This window comes from Schistocerca serialis, chromosome 4 (assembly GCF_023864345.2).
Source record: "Schistocerca serialis cubense isolate TAMUIC-IGC-003099 chromosome 4, iqSchSeri2.2, whole genome shotgun sequence".
Lineage (NCBI taxonomy): Eukaryota > Metazoa > Arthropoda > Insecta > Orthoptera > Acrididae > Schistocerca > Schistocerca serialis.
In genome coordinates this window covers 137458293-137479553 of record NC_064641.1, presented here as the reverse complement: position 1 = coordinate 137479553, position 21261 = coordinate 137458293, and the positions used below count along the sequence as shown (strand labels likewise).

At 47.2% G+C, this 21261-nt stretch overlaps 1 protein-coding gene and 2 non-coding genes across 3 annotated transcripts in view; 1 reads left to right on the top strand and 2 right to left on the bottom strand.

Annotated features, from left to right (window-relative positions):
* Positions 1 to 492: 492 nt before the first annotated feature.
* LOC126473272 (cell division cycle protein 27 homolog) overlaps positions 493 to 21261 on the top strand; it is a 226379-nt gene continuing 205610 nt past the window's right edge. The window contains exons 1-2 of the mRNA XM_050100226.1: positions 493 to 679; positions 908 to 983. Coding sequence (XP_049956183.1) covers positions 656 to 679; positions 908 to 983 — 100 coding nt within the window. The 5' untranslated portion in view covers positions 493 to 655. The remainder of the gene's footprint in view (positions 680 to 907; positions 984 to 21261) is intronic.
* On the bottom strand, positions 19585 to 19659 carry Trnal-caa (transfer RNA leucine (anticodon CAA)). The gene has a single exon. It is a non-coding gene; the product is annotated as a tRNA-Leu (tRNA).
* Trnal-caa (transfer RNA leucine (anticodon CAA)) lies at positions 19886 to 19960 on the bottom strand. Its single transcript has one exon. It is a non-coding gene; the product is annotated as a tRNA-Leu (tRNA).

Genomic DNA, 21261 nt, shown 5'->3' with positions numbered 1-21261 from the left:
TATAATTATTACCCTTGTAGAGGCCTATTAAAATTGTTTTGTGTTAAAATACTACTTGTAAAATTGAGTCTGAGGTATGTTCTACGCGAAGGCGAGTTGAAAAGATAACCAGTGGACACTAACGACGAGTGGCAGGTTTATGAAACTCTGGCGACATGTGAATGGAGGAAGTTGGGCAAACGTCAATAGGTGACCTCATATGTTGGGTTTGTATTGACATACTGAGAATATTTTGAGGGCCGGCCATCAGAACTTTTATTACTGACAATATGTCAATATGCACCCTCAGACGGTCAATATATTGACGGTTTGACAATAATATGGAACGTTTGAGGGTCCCTTTACATTTTACAATTTAGGTTTTAAGATCTTTGCATAATTCGCAAGGGGGAAGGTAATCTTCTTTGTGGTAAGCTTTGCGACTGAAAAGTTTAGTAACTTTGCTTGTATCGTTCGATTGTCGATAACTATGTTTCGATAGATTTTAAACCATTAGTGTATTAACTGTGCTGGCAGTGCCATCTGTGTAAATCTTTAATATGGAAGTCGTTATTAGGAAATAATGTACAATTAAATAATCTTAGGTGTCTTGCTTGATAAAACAAACGTAACCCCGTATACAAGTAAGGCACCAATTCAGTCTTCATTCTGGGAGATGTACATTCAAGAACCAGTACAGGTAGACAAAAATGATGCATGGATTACCAGTTGCATTTAATATGTTTGTTTTTTTATTTATAGTTATTCATTCGGTATATGTATGTAAATAATAGTTATTAGTAGTTGTCTGTCGAGGTAGATAAGTAAGTGAAACATTGAATTTTACATTCATTCTCTAATAATGAAAATTGGGTTACGTTGTTTTTGTTTTCGCGTTCTAGATTAATATCTTACTGTTTTGTTTCAGGCTGCTATATGGCATTGCCTAGATCACTACGCATATGCGGATGCGACATTTCTTGCGGAACGTCTTTCCGCAGAAGGTATGATCCGACTGAATGATTATTGTGCTATCCTGGAAGATGCGGATTATGCTGTTGTGTTTTGTGTTCTGTTTTGTGCAACGCATCGTGATATGCTTTTAGTGCACACATACACGCCGACGATCCGATGGTCGACTGTTTCCCAGTGATCTTTGTGTATAAAAATGTTTCGAATGCCTCGCAGAGTCAGTGACAGTGCATTCTTGAGGGTTATTTAATTTGTTCACCGTCTATAAAATACGGGAGTAATCGCTTTGAAGCTTTAATTTCGACAATTGTGTACTGTGGCTAGTTTAATCCACCCAGTAATTAACTGCAGTTATGAACCTGTAACAGTGATGAAATTCCTTTTGTATCCCTTTATTGGTAATACTGTCTAATTTTAGAAGTGATGTAGGGTGGAACACAGGCATAATATTGCGTTGTTGCATTTGGACAATAATTTATGCAAGAATCATTGATGCAACAGCTGTAAGGCTGCAAAAATACCATTATTCATCCAACTGCTGATCTCGGACTATTGCAGTAGGTTTATATACCTTTTGCGTTAATCTGGTGTTCTTTGCTACATTCTAAATTTCGCTTGATCATATTCTTTGTCAAACTGACATTTATTGCTCTGAAAGTAATGGTTATATTAGTTTTGTCAATGATGGGATCCAGTTTGTGTATTTCTCCAACCTGACATTGCAGGGTTGCTCTTCCTTTGAGTTACGCATGGTACTGTGTTCTATGTGCCAGTGATCACAAAAATGTTGTGTAAGCTGCCCACAATCAGTTTTGACACACATTGGCAAACGTCATTGTTGATGGCCTTTATATATTTGCAACATTTTTTTAATGAAATTTTCATTGGTAAAATACTTATTTCTGCGTCAGTAAGAGTTGCCCGATGGGCAACACCCTCAGTAATTTTCATAATTAAGTGATCCCTTCAGGGGTGTCTGAAATGTATAATTCATTATTTTTTACTTTACCTTGCAAGTTTAGCAATTTAGAAACAATTGTGGAGTCAGTATCAAGGAAAATACAATTAGGGCTCAGACTGCACTACAGATTGATCTGTTGGCACAGTCTTTATTTTGTAATCCCATTTGTTGGCTTTGCCAACTCACATCCAGACTTTTACTTTCTAGCATAACTTAAGCATTGACTTCATTACAGATGGATCTGTTACTGCAAACAAAGAGCTGCAGATGGGGATGGATGGGGTGTGGCAGTGTCTTCTACCCATTGCCCATTTAGGCAATATTTTCGTTATGAATCATATTCTGAACGGCATTTTTTCCATGACAAGCTAAAAGATTACATGTATCCAGTTGGAAGCAGTGTTGAACATTTCCTGTTTATTATTGCAGGCTGATAAATTTTCTTAACATATTTAAGTAAGTGGTTGTGGTAGTCTAGTGCAGCCTGACATTCATTGTTACTGTAATTAATTAAATGATCACTTGTGTTTGGTATACCATTATTTAGCACAGAATTCTACATTCCAATAGTTCTGCTGTTGATGAACATGCATTGTATGGTAATTCCAATAGTTTTGTTATTGAAGAACATGGATTATATGGTAATGACTGTCATCCATTTCAGTATGGTTCACATTCTGGATAAAGTAACCCAAATTGTTTGGCCAGAGTTAGTTAAGACTAATAAAGGGAGTGGAAAAAATCATTAAAATAAAGTATGATGGTAATGTGACACTATTTGTTAGGTTGCTTTGTGTGTATAAGCACAGTAGTGTGGTTGTTTACATGCTATAGACCACGTCGCCTAGGAAGACATTTCCAGAGGCAGAGCATTAGGGAATCGTGGAGGGTACGAGCTCTGCACATCAATGGTGGCAGTCCATGTTACTGTACTGTGTTACTGATCATCTAAATCTACATGGATGCTCTGCAAATCACATTTAAGTGCCTGGCAGAGGGTTCATTGAACCACCTTCACAATTCTTTATTATTCCAATCTCATATAACACGCGGAAAGAACGAACACAGCAACAGGGGGGCCTTCCGTCAGGGCAACTCAGTGATTGATTGACAGTTTAGTTTACTCGGCGAGAACATCTAGTTGCTGTTTTCTTTGATCTTCGGAAGGTGTACAATACCACCCGGCGCCATCGTATCCTTCCTACGCTTCACGAATGGGGCTTACGGGGTCCTTTTCCGATTTTTCTACAGAATTTTCTCTCCATCGCTCCTTTCGGGTTAGAGTTGGCACTTATTTTAGCTCTGCTCATATTCAGGAGAACGGTGTCCCACAGGGCTCGGTTCTCAGTGTTCCACTCTTTTTGGTGGCGATTAACGGTCTTGTGACTGTGGTGGGCTCATCGGTCAGTTCCTCTCTATATGCTGATGACTTTTGTCTTTATTACAGTTCCCCAAGCAGTGTCGCTCAATGGCGGCTGCAGGGAGATATCCGTAAGGCACATTTTTGGGCGTCCAACCATAGTTTTCAGTTCTCTGCCTCTAAGACCCAAGTGATGCATTTATGTCGTCGTCAAACGGTCCACCTCCATCCAGAGCTCTACCTTGCCAATGAACTCCTTTGTATTGAGGAGACACATCGCTTCCTTGACATGCTGTTTGATGCTCAGCTCACTTGGGCACTGCATCTTCGCGAGCTTAAACAACAGTGCTGGCGGCACCTCACCTCAACATCCGTCACTGCCTCAGCCACACCGTTTGGGGGGCTGCACGAACAACCCTCCTACAGCTCTATAAGGCCTTAGTCCAGTCCCGTCTCGACTATGGGATCGTGGTGTACGGCTCAGCAGCACCTTCAACGTTTCAGATCCTCAACTCGATTCTCTATTGTTGCATCAGACTGGGGACAGGTGCCTTCCACACTAGTCCGGTGACCCAGCCTTCTTGTAGAAGCTGGAATTCCTCCCCTACGTTTCCGCCGACAACAGTTGCTTGTGTCATATATCACCCGCGTCATTGCCTCACCCGACCACCCAAACCACAGGCTCCTTTTTCCATCTTCTGCACTCCCCTCCCCACGACGGCGGCCTAGGTCGGGTCTCCCGATCGCAGTCCACATTCGTTCCTGTCTCTCGTCACTCGAGTCCTTTCCCCTTCCTCCATCCGTCCGGCCCTCCTCTACTACCCCTCCTTGGTCCCTCCCTCGCTTGCGGCTTTGCTTGGATTTGTCCTGCGACTCCAAGTCCTCCGTTCCACCTGCCAGTCTTCGTCAACAATTCCTGGCTCTTCTTGCCTCGTTTTGCGATGCAGATGTAGTCTACACCGATGGTTCTGTGGTCGATGGACGCACTGGGTTTGCTTTTATCCACGGTGACTACATTGAGCAGCATTCCCTGCCTTGTGGGAGCAGTATTTTCACTGCGGAGCTGGTTGCTCTTTATCGTGCACTCGCTCACCTTTCCTCCTGCCCTGGGGAGTCATTTGTCATATGCAGTGACTCCCTGAGTAGATTGCAAGCACTCGACCAGTGTTTTTCTCGGGACCCTTTGGTGCACGGTATTAAAGATGCTGTTTTTGCTCTCGCCAAGTGTGGTCGTTCAGCGACGTCTGTGTGGACCCCGAGCCACATCGGCTTTCCAAGAAACGAACGTGTTGATCGGTTGGCCAAACAGGCCACCACTTCGCCACCCCAGGAGCTTGGTCTCGTGGAAAGAGACCTCCGGTCAGCCCTACATCGCAAGGTCCACGATGTTTGGAGCTCTGAATGGTCTGTCTTGAACATGCCAAATAAGCTCCGCATTGTCAAGTCATCCACGGCCATATGGAACTCATCCTTGAGGGGCACGCGTAGGGACTCCGTTGGTCTCTGCCGTCTCCGAATTGGACATACACAGTTGACCCACAGCTATCTCCTTCATCTTGAGAACCCGCCCAAGTGTCGCTGTGATGCAGGGCTGACAGTGGTCCATCTTCTGATGGACTGCCCCCTTGCGGCAGTCCTTTAATTTACCAGCTGCACTTCCTTTAATTCTAGGTGACGATGCCTCTATAACTGACTCAGTTTTACGTTTTATCTGTGCAGCTGCGTTTTATCACTCGCTCTAGTGTGGGCACTCTCGCGTGATTTCTCAGGCTACACCCACTCCAGCGACTTTTAATTGTGACGTGGATACCAAAATAGTGTCTTTTATGGTAACAAGTTGTGTTGGTACCTCTATCAACGCTTTCCAGCTGGAGGTTCTTCGTTTGTAGTTGACCTTTTACCTGATCCATCAACCACTGTAGTCTGTTTTACTCTAGTCAACTATTTGCTCTGCTCCTTTTAAGTGTCCTGTGTTTTGTGTTATTGCGGTGTTCATTTTTGCTCTGTGCCCCTTGGTGTTCCCTCCCTCTGAGTGCAGAGGTTACGCTTTTACTGTATAGGCCCTTTGCAAGTGTATCAGTTTGGAACAGGGGACTGATGACGTTGATGTTTAGCCCCCATCAAACCCCAAAATCAACCAACCAAATATGAGAGATATAATGGCAGTGTGCTCTCTTGGGTACATTAAAGTATAGTTTAAGGAGAGCCCCAAACAAGCGTGCGCACACTCTCTCTCTCTCTCTCTCTCTCTCTCTCTCTCTCTCTCTCTCTCTCTCTCTCTCTCTCTCACACACACACACAAACACACACACACACACACACACACACCTCTCTGCACTCTGTACAACTACTGTTCGGTAAACTAAATTGATACACACTCGGCATATAGTGATAGGTGGGAGTGACCATAAATGGGAAATGCCTTTGTGATCACTCACATCAACTACTGTGTTGAATGTTCACTTAGTTTGTGTGGACAGTACATTGTGCTAGCTGACTACACTGACACTGCATCTCAAATGGGGATTTATAGAGTGGAATGTACGATTGGAGGCAGGAGGTCAGGAATGGTAGGGAGGTTTACAGAGGAGTGACTGATTGCTGGGAGGGAGAGGCAGGCAGCAGGTGCATGGGACAGGAATGTAGACTACTGGCTCATTCTGGCCACAGGTAAGGAATTGTGCACAACACACATTGGCATAGAGGAGTGGTTTCGGAGGGCAAAATAGAACAGAGGTTAAAGGGAGACTGCTGAGAGAAGGCTGCGAGTAGACAACAAGCAGGATGTGGATTGTGGTGAAGGGATGGAGGTGATTGTGGGTTGGGGCATAGGAATTGATGGACATAGTTGATCATGCCCACTTAAAATGCTGTACAGAAATTACAGCAAAGTTGGTATTTGATGTTTCTTGCCATCACATCTCTTGTAGAATAGGATAAACTTGTGACTGGACTAGAGTTTGATGTGCAGGATGGGTGCATCAGGCCGACCTTTACCTGGATCTTCCATAGGAGCATGACCCAAGTACCAAGGGATTAGGAGTGGGTGTTGCGATAGAATTGATTAGGAAGATACATAGATTGAGTGAGCAGAGGAATACCACTTGGAATGAGTAAGACGGGTTGTGGGTCCAGTGTTTCATATTTCCAGGCACAGTGAAGCATATGATTGTGTTGTTCCAGTTCAGGATGGTATTGGGCAGTGGAGGGGGTTTGTTCTTTTGTGGTGGTTGGAGGGTTGGGGTTGTGTATAGATATGTTCACCTATTAAATCAGTCCTATCATATATCAGCTCTGTTGTAATTTCTGCACAGCACTTTATACAAGCATGACAACTAACCAGCTGTGAATGGTCACTGCCAAACTGGCCAAGAGCAGAATTGGCCACACAATAGCAGCTGATGCTGCTGCTTGCAACATGTTGGATTTCAATGGCTGCTTCACGACCATTGCCAACTGTATTCTTCCCAACATGTCCGTACCTGCTACCATCCATCCCCAGGATCCTAACTTCAATCATCCTAAAACCACACAGTCTTCTCTGCATTTTCCCTTCCTCTGTATTCTCACTTCTTCTCCATGTCACTGTGCATTGCACACAGCTTCGCCTGGCAGTTGCCATGACAAACCACTGATGCTATTTCCCTATCCTGTGTACCAGTTGTCTCTCTCTCCCAAATGCCAAATGTTGTCACCCTTCCCTAATCCTTCCACCTTCCCCCCCCCCCCCCCCCCCCCCCCCCCCATGAACTGCAGTGTCGACACAATGTAGTCAGCTAGCACAGGCACATTATAGCTGCACAGTGTGTGTGTGTGTGTGTGGTGTGTGTGTGTTTGTACCTGCATTCAGATGGGGTGGTTCCTATATTGCATAAAAAAAGTCAGTGGGGTCCTTTTCACAAGGTTGACAGATTTCCTCCACTGTACTGACGCAACTGAACTGGTACTCCACCACTAGTGGTGTTAATGTCAAACTGTTGGCTGTCCTTCCCGTCTGAATTTCCAACCCCTCTTGTTGGAGATTATCCCACAAGGTCCCCAGAATCTTGGAAGCAGAATGTAGTGTGTAGTACTCCACTACTGGTGTGTTCCAGCGCATACTTAATGTTAAGAAAGATATTGTATCACATTGACAGAGTACATTGAATAAGTGGCAGGGATTGACTTTCAAATTAAAGAATTTTGGAAAGAGAAGGGAGTTTGCAAGAAACATAACTTGTTGTTGTGAATTGTTCATGTATACAACAGAATATATTGTCATGGTCTTTCATGCTCTGTTGTTGATGTGTCACTAGTGAAGACTCATTTCAGTCAGCTTGGAAGCCATATGCAAGTCGTGACTGTTGAACGCAGATTACTTGTGGGCCATAAATACGGTCCTTATTTCTCACACAATCTCCCCAGGGAGCTCGCTGTTCTTTTCTGACTATGTTCTTGGCCAAAACATGGCCCCAGCCCTTGCATTGTTGCTTCTCTTTCCAAGCTGCAAGTCCCTCCTTTGACTATTTTTCTTTCCCTTCTGCCTTTCTGTTGGATGATCTTCTTGATGATAACCATTCTTGGATTTGGTTTGATATTGGACACTTGTTCGTCTCTCTCTCTCTCTCTCTCTCTCTCTCTCTCTCTCTCTCTCTCTCTCTCTCTCTCCCTCCCCCCCCTCCCTCTGTCCCGGAACTTTATTCAATTTTTCATCCTTCACTGCATGGTCCACATTGTTGGGTTTGACATACCCTTCCTCTTCCAAATTTTACAGAATCACGCATCGCAGGGGGAAGGTCGCCCAGCGTAGTGTACATTTCACCTTTTGTGCATTTCTGTCTCTGCACGCTTTCTTTCTTGCAAAAGTAATATACCCCGAACCAATATGGTAGTCTCCTCTTTGATGGGGCATTGTCAAGTATCTGCAAGGAAGTAGCCCCCTGATCATGCAGGGATCACACTGTTGGCATCTGCACTGCATACTTCGGACGTATGATGCCAAGGATATGTACCCATTGTGGCTGGGGCACGGGGATTCTAGGCAATGGTTAACTGACCACATAGCCATAGCCATTGCTGTGTATGGGTGGCACCCATGAGAACCTGCCCAAGGCAGATTACTTGCAGATGAGACGGCTCAAACTTCCTTTCATTGGTGGCCACATGGCCTTGACAGTCTCTTCTGAAGGACTGGATTACTACAGTGTGGAGAGGTATGACCTCACAATGTTTCCTTCCCTGGCTATGGTTTGGGAGGAATGTAGGGCCAATGAACAAGGTTAGGCATACTGCCCACAATAGCTGGTATGTTCTAGGACAAATGCGGATTCCTTTTTGGCCACAAAGCCATTATTCTTTGTTGAACGCCTTGAGGACAGATCTGGTTTAGTAGCAGTGATTTTGAAAATGAAGAGTGGTTAAGTTCTGATTAAAACAGCATCTCCTGCTCTGTTGAAGGCTCTATTCATCTGTGACAAGCTGGGTGACATTACTGTTAACTATCACCCCCTATAACAGACTCAATATGGTACAGGGGTATTACCTTCCACCTTGACCTCCTTTTGCAGACTAATGATGGGTTACGGTCCTATCTAGTGAGGTGCGCGCAGTGGTTAGCACACTGGACTCACATTTGGCAGGACGACGGTTCAATCCCACGTCCGGCCATCCTGATTTAGGTTTTCCATGATTTCCATAAATCGCTTCAGGCAAATGCCAGGATGGTTCTTTTGAAAGGGCACGGCCGACTTCCTTCCCTATCCTTCCCTAATCTAATGAGACCAATGACCTTGCAGTTTGGTCTCCTCCCCAAATCAACCCAACCCCAACCCAGAACCAGCTCTGGGTTACATTCCAATTTGGAACGACAGGGTGTGCATTTGTCTGTCATGTCCAGCAGGGAGCAAAGTATGATACTGTTGATGGTGGAGCCTTAACCTTGGCATTAGAAGGGGGCTCTGAGCCTGAAAATGTCAAGGTGATAGTGTATCCCCAGTGTATCTATCGCAGAAAGAAAGGAAAATGGTGGAATACAAGACCCTGGACAGACTGACATACACTGAGGCTAAGAGAAAATTTGAACGTCTACATCCTGAGCGTATGACATTGTCTTATGCCACCGCTACAACAGTTCTGGCACCATCAGCTCTGCCAACTCAGGTCACCTCTCAGAGCCGGGAGACTACACCTGCCCCCTTGATGGTGGGGGGCATTTCCCTCCCTGTTGCTCCTGCACCACCTACTTCATGAGCAAACCCCCCCCCCCCTGCCAATCCCTCCCCAACCATTGGGGACATCCGTCCCCAATTCTAAGCTGGAGAAGCGTAAGTCTTCTTCGGCTTCTCTCGCTAGCAGGTTTCTTCATATGGGAAAGACGACACCCGCCAATGGCTGAAGAGCCCAAAAACAGCTGGTTGTACGGCTTCATGCCCATCCCCAGTCCCAGAGATTGAGTGAAGTCCTCCCAGCCAGGGAAACCCAGGGAGCAGTAAGAGAAATCCAAAATGAAAACCCCTAAGACCAAGGAAATAGCGGTGACACCCACACCACCGCTACCTACAAGCTCTGCGAGTGAAGATAGGGTGGAGAAGATGAGTCCGCTGAGGACCTCGATCTCACCAGACCCTCAGACACAATGGATATAGACTGCTCAGGCAATAAATCGGTGGCAGCAGGTGACTCTGAGGTGTAAACTGCCTCATTGAATGTTCCATGCCTCCCCAGTCTTTGATGTCATCCTCCAGTGGAATTGAGGCGGTTTATTCCATCACCTGGCTGAGCTACGGCAACTGTAAAGCTGTTATCTGCATTGCCCTCCAGGAAACCTGGTTCCCAGCAATGCGGACCCCCTGCCCTTCGCGGCTATAAGGGATATTACAGAAACCGTAGAGACTACAATCAAGTGTGAGATGGAGTTTGCGTTTATGTCCTAAACTCAGTCTGTAGTGAACATGTGTCCCTTCAAACCCTTCATGAAGCTGTGGCTGTCAGAATAAGAATGATGCAGGAAATAACTGCCTGCAATGTATATCTTCCTCCAGATGCTGCAGTACCCCTGAATGTATTAGCTGCACTGATTGATCAACTCCCTAAACCTTTCCTACTTCTGGGAGATTTTAATGCCCATAACCCCTTGTGAGGTGGTACCATGCTTACTGGCCGATGCAGAGATGTTGAAACCTTACTGTCGCAGTTCGACCTCTGCCTCTTAAATACTGGGGCCGCCACACATAGTTACTCGGCCATTGATTTATCAATTTGCAGCCCAGGACTTCTCCCATCTATCCACTAGAGAGCACATGATGACTTGTGGTGTAGTGACCACTTTCCCATCTTCCTGTCACTGCCCCAGTGTCAGGCACTCGAACACCTGCCTAGATGGGCTTTGAACAAGGCGGACTGGGGAACTTTCACCTCTGCTGTCACCGCTGAATCCCCCCCATACGGTAACATCGATGTGATGGTTGCACAGGTGACTAGCACAATTGTTTCTGTGGCAGAAATGCGATCGCTTGCTCTTTAGGGTGCCCGAGGCATAAGGCAGTCCCTTGGTGGTCGCCGGAAGTGTCGGCGAGCTCTACAGCGGCATAAGCGGCACCCTTCCCTGGAGCACCTCATAGCCTTTAAACGGCTCTGTGCCCGTGTTCGCTATCTTATCAAACAACGAAAGGAGGAGTGTTGGGAGAAATACGTCTCCACCTTTGGGTGCCACACATCACCTTCCCAAGTCTGAGCAAAGATCAAATGTCTTTTCAGGTACCAGGCTGCAACAGATGCCCCCGGTGTTGCCACAAATGGCGAGTTATGTACCGACACAAAAGCGATTGCCGAGCACTTTGCTCGAGCCTCTGCATCGGAGAATTACTCCCCAGCCTTTCGCACACTCAAACGGCGGCTGGAAGGGAACGCCCTCTCATTCAGTTCATGCTACAGTGAATCCTATAACGCCTCATTTACAGAGTGGGAGCTCCTCAGTGCCCTTGCACATTGCCCCGACACAGCTCCTGGGCCTGATTGCATCCACAGCCAGATGATTAAACATCTCACATCTGACTACAAGAGACATCTTCTCGTCATCTTCAACCGGATCTGGTGCGGTGGCGCCTTTCCATTGCAATGGTGGGAGAGCACCATCATTCCGGTGCTCAAACCCGGTAAAAACCCACTTGATGTGGATAACTATCAGCCCATCAGCCTCACCAACATTCTTTCTAAGCTGCTGGAACATATGGTGTGTCGGCGGTTGGGTTGGGTCCTGGAGTCACGTGGCTTGCTGGCTCCATGTCAGGGCAGCTTCTGCCAGGGTCGCTCTACCACTGATAATCTTGTGTCCATTGAGTCTGCCATCCAAACAGCCTTTTCCAGATGGCAGCACCCGATTACTGTCTTTTTTGACTTACGTAAATCATACGACACGACTTGACGTTGTCATATCCTTGCCACATTGTATGAGTGGGGTCTCCGACGACCACTCCCGATTTTTATCCAAAACTTCCTGTCGCTTGGTACTTTCCGTGTCCAAGTTAGTGACTCCCATAGTTCCATCCATATCCAGGAGAGTGGAGTCCCTCAGGGCTCTGTATTGAGTGTGTGTCTATTTTTAGTGGCCATTAATGGTCTAGCAGCAGCAGTTGGGCTCTCCGTCTCACCTTCTCTGTATGCAGACAACTTCTGCATTTTGTACTGCTGCTCCAGTACTGTGGTTGCTGAGCGGCACCTCCAGGGAGCCATCCACAAGGTGCAGTCATGGGCTCTAGCCCACGGCTTCCAGTTTTCAGCTGTATCAATTCCTAGGAATGGTTTCCGATGCTCGATTGACTTGGCTCTATCATCTTCATCAGCTTAAGCAGAAGTGCTGGCAGCACCTAAATGCCCTCTGTTGCCTGAGCAACATCAGTTGGGGTGCAGATCGCTGTACACTGCTGCAGCTCTACAGAGCCTATGTCCAATCCTGAATTGACTATGGGAGTGTGGTTTATGGTTTGGCAGCGCCTTGAGCATTGCATTTACTCGACCCTGTGTACCACTGTGGGGTTCAATTAGCTACAGGAGCTTTTAGGATGAGTCCGGTACTGGTAGAGGCTGGTGTCCCTCCTCTGCAGATCAGACGTGTGCAACTGCTCACTAGTTACGCAGCACACATTCATAGTTCCCCTGAGCATTTGAATTACCGTCTCCTTTTCCTGCCTGCGGCAGTCCATCTCCCGCATCGGCGGCCCAGATTGGGGCTAACGATTGCAGTTTGTGTGCAGTCCCTTCTCTCCGAACTGGAGTCCTTCCCTTTACCATCTCTACTTGCGGTCCATTCATATATGCCACCATGGTGTACGTCACGGCTGCAGCTTAGTCTGGACCTTTTGCATGGCCCAAAGGACTCCGTTAACCCCGCCGCTCTCCACTGTCACTTCCTCTCAATTCTTGACATGTTCTGGGGCTCTGAAGTGGTTTACACAGACGGCTCGATGGCTGATGGTCACGTAGGCTTCGCGTATGTTCATGGAGGACATGTTGAGCAGCACTCCTTGCCAGTTGGCTGCTGTGTTTTCACTGCAGAGCTGGCGGCCATATCTCGTGCTCATGCTCTGGCGAGTCATTTCTCCCGTGTACTGACTCATTAAGCAGCGTGCAAGCTATTGACCAGTGCTACCCTCGCCACCCTCTGGTAGCGTCCATTCAGGAGTCCATCTATGTCCTGGAACAGTCCCACTGTTGCGTGGTGTTTGTGTGGACCCCAGGACACGTAGGAATCCCCGGCAACGAACTTGCTGTCAGGCTGGCCAAGCAGGCGATGCGGAAACTGCTTCTGGAGATAGGCATCTCTGAAGCTGACCTGCGTTCTGTCTTACACCGCAGGGTTTTCCGGCTTTGGAAAACGGAATGGCATAACAGCATGCACAACAAACTGTGTGTCATTAAGGAGACTATGAATGTGTGGAAGTCTTCCATCCAGGCCTCTCGCAGGGAATCAGTTGTCATCTGCCAGCTCCACATTGGCCATATGTGGCTAACGCATGATTACCTACACCGTCGCGAGGATCCACCACAGTGTCTCTGTGGCTCCCAAATGGCAATCGTCTACCTCATGCTGGACTGCCCACTTTTAGCCACTCTGCGGCAGACTTTTCACTTTCCCAGCACCCTGCCTTCGGTGTTCGGTGACAATGCCTTCACAGCAGCTTTAGTTTTACTATTCATCCGTGAGAATGGGTTTTATACTTCTATGTAGGTTTTAGTGCATGGCCTTTGTCCCTCCGTGTCCTGCACCCTAGTGCTTTTAGGGTGGAGGTTTTAATGTGTTGCAGAGTGGCTGGCTTCCCCTTTTTATTCTCTTGGTTGGCCATCCACTGTAATCCGCTTTCATGTTTTACTCCCTTCTGTTTCTAGCATCTCTCTGTTATTTTCTTGCCCTCTTTTGGTCCTTTCCGTATTCGTTGCCTTCCCTTCATTTCTATGGCTTTTCCTTTCTTTCTGTTTTGTGTTATATGTTTCGTCCGTTTTATTCTCACACTTGTGGCATTGTTTTATTAGGAACAAGGGACGGATGACCTTGTAGTTTGGTCCCTTCTCACGCCTTTAAACCAGCCAGCCAGCCAAGCCCCAGCTGGAGAAAGTACACCCTCCTCCATTGTGTCTCACTAGGAGGAGACGTTCGGGGAGCTCATCTCCCAGGATTCTGCTGCTCTGCAACTGGGCACCAGCCAGTGGCAGAACAACTCACAGGCTGCTGGTCGTAGGGCTTCGCATTCCTCCTCCTGCCCATTAGGCTAGGGCGGGTGAGCTCTCGCGAACATCAAAAGCACCCAAGGAGAACAGGGACATAAAGAAGACCTCAAAGGAGGAGGCCATATGGTCCCAGGCCACAGATCCCACGTATCAACTGTACCTGAGGTGGAGGTCCTGATGGCCCTGCGCCATATGTAACCCCCCAAACAACCTGCTTCAGAACCAATGTGTATTGATGCTATATCCTCAGAACCAGTTCTGTTAGGCAACCATGGGGCATTAGCTGCCTCCTTGGTAGCTTCATGCCTCCACAGGATACTGATAAAGTGATACTCCAGTGGAATTGTAGCAGTTTTTCCACCATCTGGCTGAGCTACAATGGCTCTTATGCTTTTCTCTTGCTTTCTGCATTGCTGCCCAGGAAAATTGGTTCCCAGCATAGCGAACTCCTACCTTTGGCACATATCAGGATATTTTAAGACTCAAGCTATCCATGACAGCATAGGGCAGATTTTGTGTGTACGTTCTGGACTCTGTCTGCAGCAAACATGTCACTTGGTGTGACTTTGGAAGCTGTGGCTGTTTGTTTGAGGACTTATGTAGATTTTACAGTCTGTAGTATAAATCTCCCTCCCGATGCTTAAGTGCCTCAGAAAGTGTGGCCTGCACCGATTTTCCAGCTACCCCCATCCTTCCTCAATTTGGATGACTTTAATGCCAGCAGCCCATCGTGTGGTGGAACTGGCTGCGGTGAAGCCATTGAAACTTTGCCTGCAAACTTGGTCTTTGTCTCTTGAAGACCAGTGTCCCCACACACTTCAGTGTGGCATATGGATCTTATTTGGTCATTGATCTTTCCATTTGCAGCCTTGGTCTCCTCCCCTCCATCGAATGGTGAGTCCATGATGACCTCTGTGGCAGTGATGATTTTACATTGACCTGTCTCTTCCTCCACCCAGGTGGGCTCTCCAACAATGCTGACCAGGATGCCTTCGCCTCTGCCGTCGACCTTGACAGCCCGCCATGTGGAGATGTCATTGCGTCCCCATCCAAAGCACAACTACTGCCATTCTTTTGGCAGCAGACTTAGCAATTACGGGATCCCCCCCCCCCCCCCCCCCCCTCCCCCTATGGAGCTCACCACTCTTTGGTGAGTGCTTGCTTGGCTACCAAGGGGCACCAGCCTTTGCAGTGCTATTTCCCTTTCTATGCTGCATGTCTATCTCCTTGCTATTCTTTTCCTCTCCCTTGGGGACCATGTTGTATGCCTTCTTCTGGAAACCAAAGTTCTTGGTAAAACTGTGTATGGATTTGTCCTGTCCATCCATCTTCCTTTTCCTGTCCTACCTTTTCTTACCCTTCCTCTGCTTTGGTGTTTGAAGTTCTCTTTTTGTCTTTTCTTTCTTCTTCCTCCATGTGCATTCCTGAAGGCCGGCTCGTGCGTTTGGTGCTTGAAAAGTGGCTGGGTAATGCATAATCTCTGTCCCAGGTCAACAAGTATGGCTCATACGTACCCCCTGGTAAATGCCAGACCCAAGGAGGTATGATTGCTCGAGCAGGTACCTTCGCCTATGCCAATTGATCCCTCTGTGTGGAGTCCAGGAGGTGTGACCAGAGGTGTGGATCATCACTTAAGGCGGGTGAGTCCCCTCTTGAGAGGAAGAGCAGGAAGGAGCACACCATCGAAGACATTGGCAATCGTGGGGGATTTCTCCGTGATGAGTTCCTCATCTCAAAAGTGTAAATAGGTTGAGATGAAAGAATTGACACCTCGCCCAGTTAGACCCTGATACCTTGTGGTGTCCATGCATGGAAGAAAGTCACAATTTCATGACAGTTAATTGATTTGTTATTCAGAAGTGTGTAGATTTTATTGCTGGTCCAGTGAAGTCCAGCTCTCGGTTGTGTAATGGGACCTTGATTTTGGAGATAGATAGTGCTTTCCAAGCACAGAAACTGCTTAGTGCAACACTTCTCCACAGCTGTCCTGTTAAAGTAGAATCACAACACACTGAATTCCTCGGGCGGCCGGTGTGGCCGAGCGGTTCTAGGCGCGTCAGTCTGGAACCGCGAGACCGCTACGGTTGCAGGTTCGAATCCTGCCTTGGGCATGGATGTGTGTGATCTCCTTAGGCTAGTTAGGTTTAAGTCGCCCTAAGTTCTAGGGGACTGATGACCTCAGATGTTAAGTCCCATAGTGCTCAGAGCCATTTTGAACACTGAATTCCTCCAGTGGAGTCCTGTACAGCCGGCAGCTTGATGGTGTGTCCAAGGCTGAGAAAACAAGCTGTCTGACAAGGCAGTGACTGCAGTTCACCATGTTGATAAAGAATCAGTGTCAACCTGCACTCTGTTCCTCACATTTGATGATGTAGTACTTCCATCAAAAATTAAATCTGGCTATGAAGCTATTATTGTCGGACCACATATCTCGAATCCCACGCGTTACTATGAATGTTAACTCTACAACCACACCTGTGAATATTGTAAAAATGCAACCAAATGGATAACCTGCAGCAGGGACGCTCATGAGGGTGTGTGTCCACCTCCTTCCCCTCACTGTATCAGGTGCAAGGGTGATCATAGTGCTACCTCCCGTTACTGTCCGATCTACCTCTTGAGAGAGTCGTGAAGGTGAAGGAAAAGGGTCCTATGCACATTGCTTGTAAAATGTTGGGATACTTGCAAACCTTGTACATCAGTCTCTGGCAATTATATTACAATTCTTGCTACAACCTGACCTACAAAAGACATGGCTACGCAGACTTGTGACTTCCAGTTTAGTACCACATGTGTGAAATTGTCCAGCTCCAAGATCACACTCTCCTCTTCACCTGCTATTGATGCACAACATGCCAACAAACCATCGCCTGCACCATCGAAATCACATGCCTTGCAAACAGAAGCACGGAAATCCAAAATGGAATATTCTTGTGATGATTGTGGACATCTAGCCAGCCAACGTCTGGGTCTGTGCCTGACAAACGCCAAAGTTCTTAGCAGTCTTTCCCTTTTTCACCTTCGTATTATTCTTCAATGGTGTCACCATGCAATCCCCTCACCTGGCCGACCTTTGCGTCACTGGGATGCATCGCCATCAACCAGTCCGCTGGCCAACCGAAGGCGAATAGATCAGGATCCTCCAGCCTCTGAACCTGGTCGTTGTACACATTCGAATTCTGGCACCCATCTACTGTATCTCATCAGATACAGTTATTCTCCACTGGAACATTTGCGACGTTGGATTGACTAAGGTTGAATTACATGCAGTAATCATAGTGTCCAGTTGTTTTTTGCCACCAGGAAACAATAATGCCCTCATGATCGCTTTCACGTCCCACACTTCGCTTCAGTCTATTTTGATGCCAGTTCATGGGGGAATCGTGTTGTTCACTCGAGACGATGTCTATAGTCACATCATTTCCTTCCTCACCCAGCTTCAAGCTGTTGCTGTCCATCTTTCCCTTCCTGGTTTCACGTTCTATCTTTGCAACGTCTATGCACACTCGTTTTCTGCTGCCACCAGGGCAGACATTTTGAAACTTATTGCTGAATTTCCTACTCCCTTTTTGCTGCTCGACATCTTCAGTGTCCACCATCCCCTTTGGGCTCTCCATGCCCCTGTCAGAGAGGCTCTCTCCTAGCAGATATCTTCAAGCAGATCAATCTAATCTGTTTGAACACAGGTGCACCCCCATTTCTTTCCTGTTCCTCATTCTCCTTTTCCCACTTGGACCTTTCAATCTATACTGTTCAGCTTGCTTGTCGTCAGTTGCAGTCCATGTCTCTCTCTTTCTCACTGAGCTCGAATCTTTCCTTCTACCACCTCTCCTCCAGGTCCACTCACGCACACGTCCATGGTCCATACCTCGGCCACAGCTTCGTCTGGACCTATCACAAGGCCCAAAAGACTCAGTTCATCCTGAAGCCCTCCACTGCCAATTCTTCTGTATTCTTGGCGCATTCCAGGCCTCAGAAGTAGTCTGCACTGATGGCTTGATGGTAAATAGTCCTGCAGTCTTCGCTGATGCACATGGTGGACATACTGAACAGCACTCCTGCCAGATGGCTGCAGTGTTTTCACTGCAAAGTTAGTAGCCATCTCTCACACTCTTGAGCATATCCTCTCTTGTGCTGGTGAGTCCTTCCTCTTCTGTAGTGACTTCTTAAACAGCCTACTAGCACTACCCATGCCATCCTTTCGTAATGACTCTCCAGGAGTCCATTTATGCCCCTGAACAACTTGGATATTTGGTGGCCTTCATCTGGACCTCAAGTCATGTCGGAATCCCGGGAGATGAACTTGCTAACAGGGTGGCTAAACGGGCTACCGTTAAACTGACTCTGGACATCGGTACACCGGAAACTGTTCTCCGATCGGTATTACGCCATAAAGTTTTCAAGATCTGGAATACCGAATGGCACAACCATACCACCCCCAGAAAATGAAGTTCAGTAGTCCTTAGCTGGCTCAGGGCTGTCCCTGTCTAGCCATCCTGAGGCGGTGTTTTAACCACCCTGGCACACTACCCATGGTGTTTGGTGACAATGCCTCCACAGCTGATCTAGTTTGAAGTTTTATTCAAGAGGGAGGGGTTTTAATCACTCATTTTAAGGGTGGGCGCCTGGCCTTATCTCCCAGGCCCTCTTTCTATCTTCATTTCAACTCTTCCCTACGCCTTCTGGTGCTGTCTGTGGGACTTGGTGTTTGTCTTTTCACCGTCTGTATTTCTCTTTTCTTGCGTGTTTAGGCTGGAGTTTCTAGTGTGTTGCAGAGTGGCTGGCTCATCCTTTTTTATTCTCAGGATCAGCCAGCCCAGGCCGTCCACTATTATTATTTTAACACCATCTACTGCTTTTCCCTTTGAGTTAATGTTTTCAATTTTGGCTTGCCACTTTTGTTTTTTATTTCAGTTTGGTTACACACAATTTGAGACACTTTGTTCCTTCTCCAGGTTTCCGGTGATAGGATTATTTTGGTATATGATTTTAATCTGGAAAAAGAGGCTGATAACCTTGTAGTTTATTCGCATTACTCTCCAAACCAACCGACCAACGTGCTCGTCATCACAGGTGGTTCGTTCCCTCCAACACAACCTTGTGTCATTCATTTGGTAATGCCTGTCCCATCTGTGCTTCCAACCGACAGGTTTCCAAAGTTGACTGGCAGCTCTACTAAGTAGTAGAGCTGCCAGTCAACTTTGGAAACCTGGCCACTTTTGATGAACACCGTTTCCCCTGCATTAATGACCAGGTAGAATACCTTACAAATGCTATCTTAACTGAAACTTCCTGGCAGATTAAAACTGTGTGCCCGACCGAGACTCGAACTCGGGACCTTTGCCTTTCGCGGGCAAGTGCTCTACCAACTGAGCTACCGAAGCACGACTCACGCCCGGTACTCACAGCTTTACTTCTGCCAGTACCTCGTCTCCTACCTTCCAAACTTTACAGAAGCTCTCCTGCGAACCTTGCAGAACTAGCACTCCTGAAAGAAAGGATATTGCGGAGACATGGCTTAGCCACAGCCTGGGGGATGTTTCCAGAATGAGATTTTCACTCTGCAGCAGAGTGTTCGCTGCTATGAAACTTCCTGGCAGATTAAAACTGTGTGCCCGACCGAGACTCGAACTCGGGACCTCTGCCTTTTGCGGGCAAGTGCTCTACCAACTGAGCTACCGAAGCACGACTCACGCCCGGTACTCACAGCTTTACTTCTGCCAGTACCTCGTCTCCTACCTTCCAAACTTTACAGAAGCTCTCCTGCGAACCTTGCAGAACTAGCACTCCTGAAAGAAAGGATATTGCGGAGACATGGCTTAGCCACAGCCTGGGGGATGTTTCCAGAATGAGATTTTCACTCTGCAGCAGAGTGTGCGCTGCTATGAAACTTCCTGGCAGATTAAAACTGTGTGCCCGACCGAGACTCGAACTCGGGACCTTTGCCTTTTGCGGGCAAGTGCTCTACCAACTGAGCTACCGAAGCACGACTCACGCCCGGTACTCACAGCTTTACTTCTGCCAGTACCTCGTCTCCTACCTTCCAAACTTTACAGAAGCTCTCCTGCGAACCTTGCAGAACTAGCACTCCTGAAAGAAAGGATATTGCGGAGACATGGCTTAGCCACAGCCTGGGGGATGTTTCCAGAATGAGATTTTCACTCTGCAGCGGAGTGTGCGCTGATATGAAACTTCCTGGCAGATTAAAACTGTGTGCCCGACCGAGACTCGAACTCGGGACCTTTGCCTTTTGCGGGCAAGTGCTCTACCAACTGAGCTACCGACTGAGCTTCCAACGGTGCCTCGTTGGAAGTGGATCGGACCATCCTAATCTGTTTATACAGGCCCCTTGTCCGTTCAAAACTGGATTGTGGATGTATCGTATATTCATCCCATCTGTCTACCTTACGTCATCTTAACACAATTCACCATTATGGGATATGTTTAGCCACTGATGCCCTCTCTACTGTTCCTGATGAGAATCTTTATGCTGATGTTGCTGACTTACCGTTGTCATACCGGCGGGATTTTCTCTTTGGTCATTATGCAAGCCATCTGTCTTCTACACCCGGTCACCTGTACTACGGCCCATTCTTTGACAATTCCCTTGAGCACCAGTATGGGCTGCACGTGTCTTCTCTGTTGCTTCCTGGAGTTCGCGTTCATTTACTGCTTTGACAGCTTTGCTTTACGCATGGATGCAAGCTCTTCAACACCCAGGTTTCATGCTGGGATACATGTTCATTTTGTACTCTTCGCTTCCTAAGGACACTACTGGCCTGATGTGTCGCAGTGAGTTTCTTGCACTTCACACATGGCTTGGGGACATCGTCTTTGTCTACACTGACAGTTCCAAGATTGATCATGGTGTTGCATGTGCTTGGTGATGATCCTTTTCAATTTTGGCTTCTTGACCAGTGCTCGATTTTTACTGCAGAGCTCTTTACGCTTTATCTGGCCCCCAGTACAGCCGGCGAAATGGCCTTCAAACTGTATCATCTGTTCAGATTCTCTCAGTGCTCTTTAGAGCCTTTGTACACTGTACTCAGTCCTTCCTATAGTAAAACAGATTCAAGAATGCTTCCATTCGCTTACTGTGGGGTGAGCCAACATGATGTTGCAGTGGGTACCTGGTAACATTGGCATGCCAGAGAATGAGGCTGCTAATGCTGCTGCAAAGGCTGCAGCTCTCTTCCCTCAGCCTGCTAGTTATTCCATTCCATTGGTTGATGTTTGTGTTGCTCTCTGTCAGCATGTAGTATCTCTTTGGAGTACACAATGATCTTTT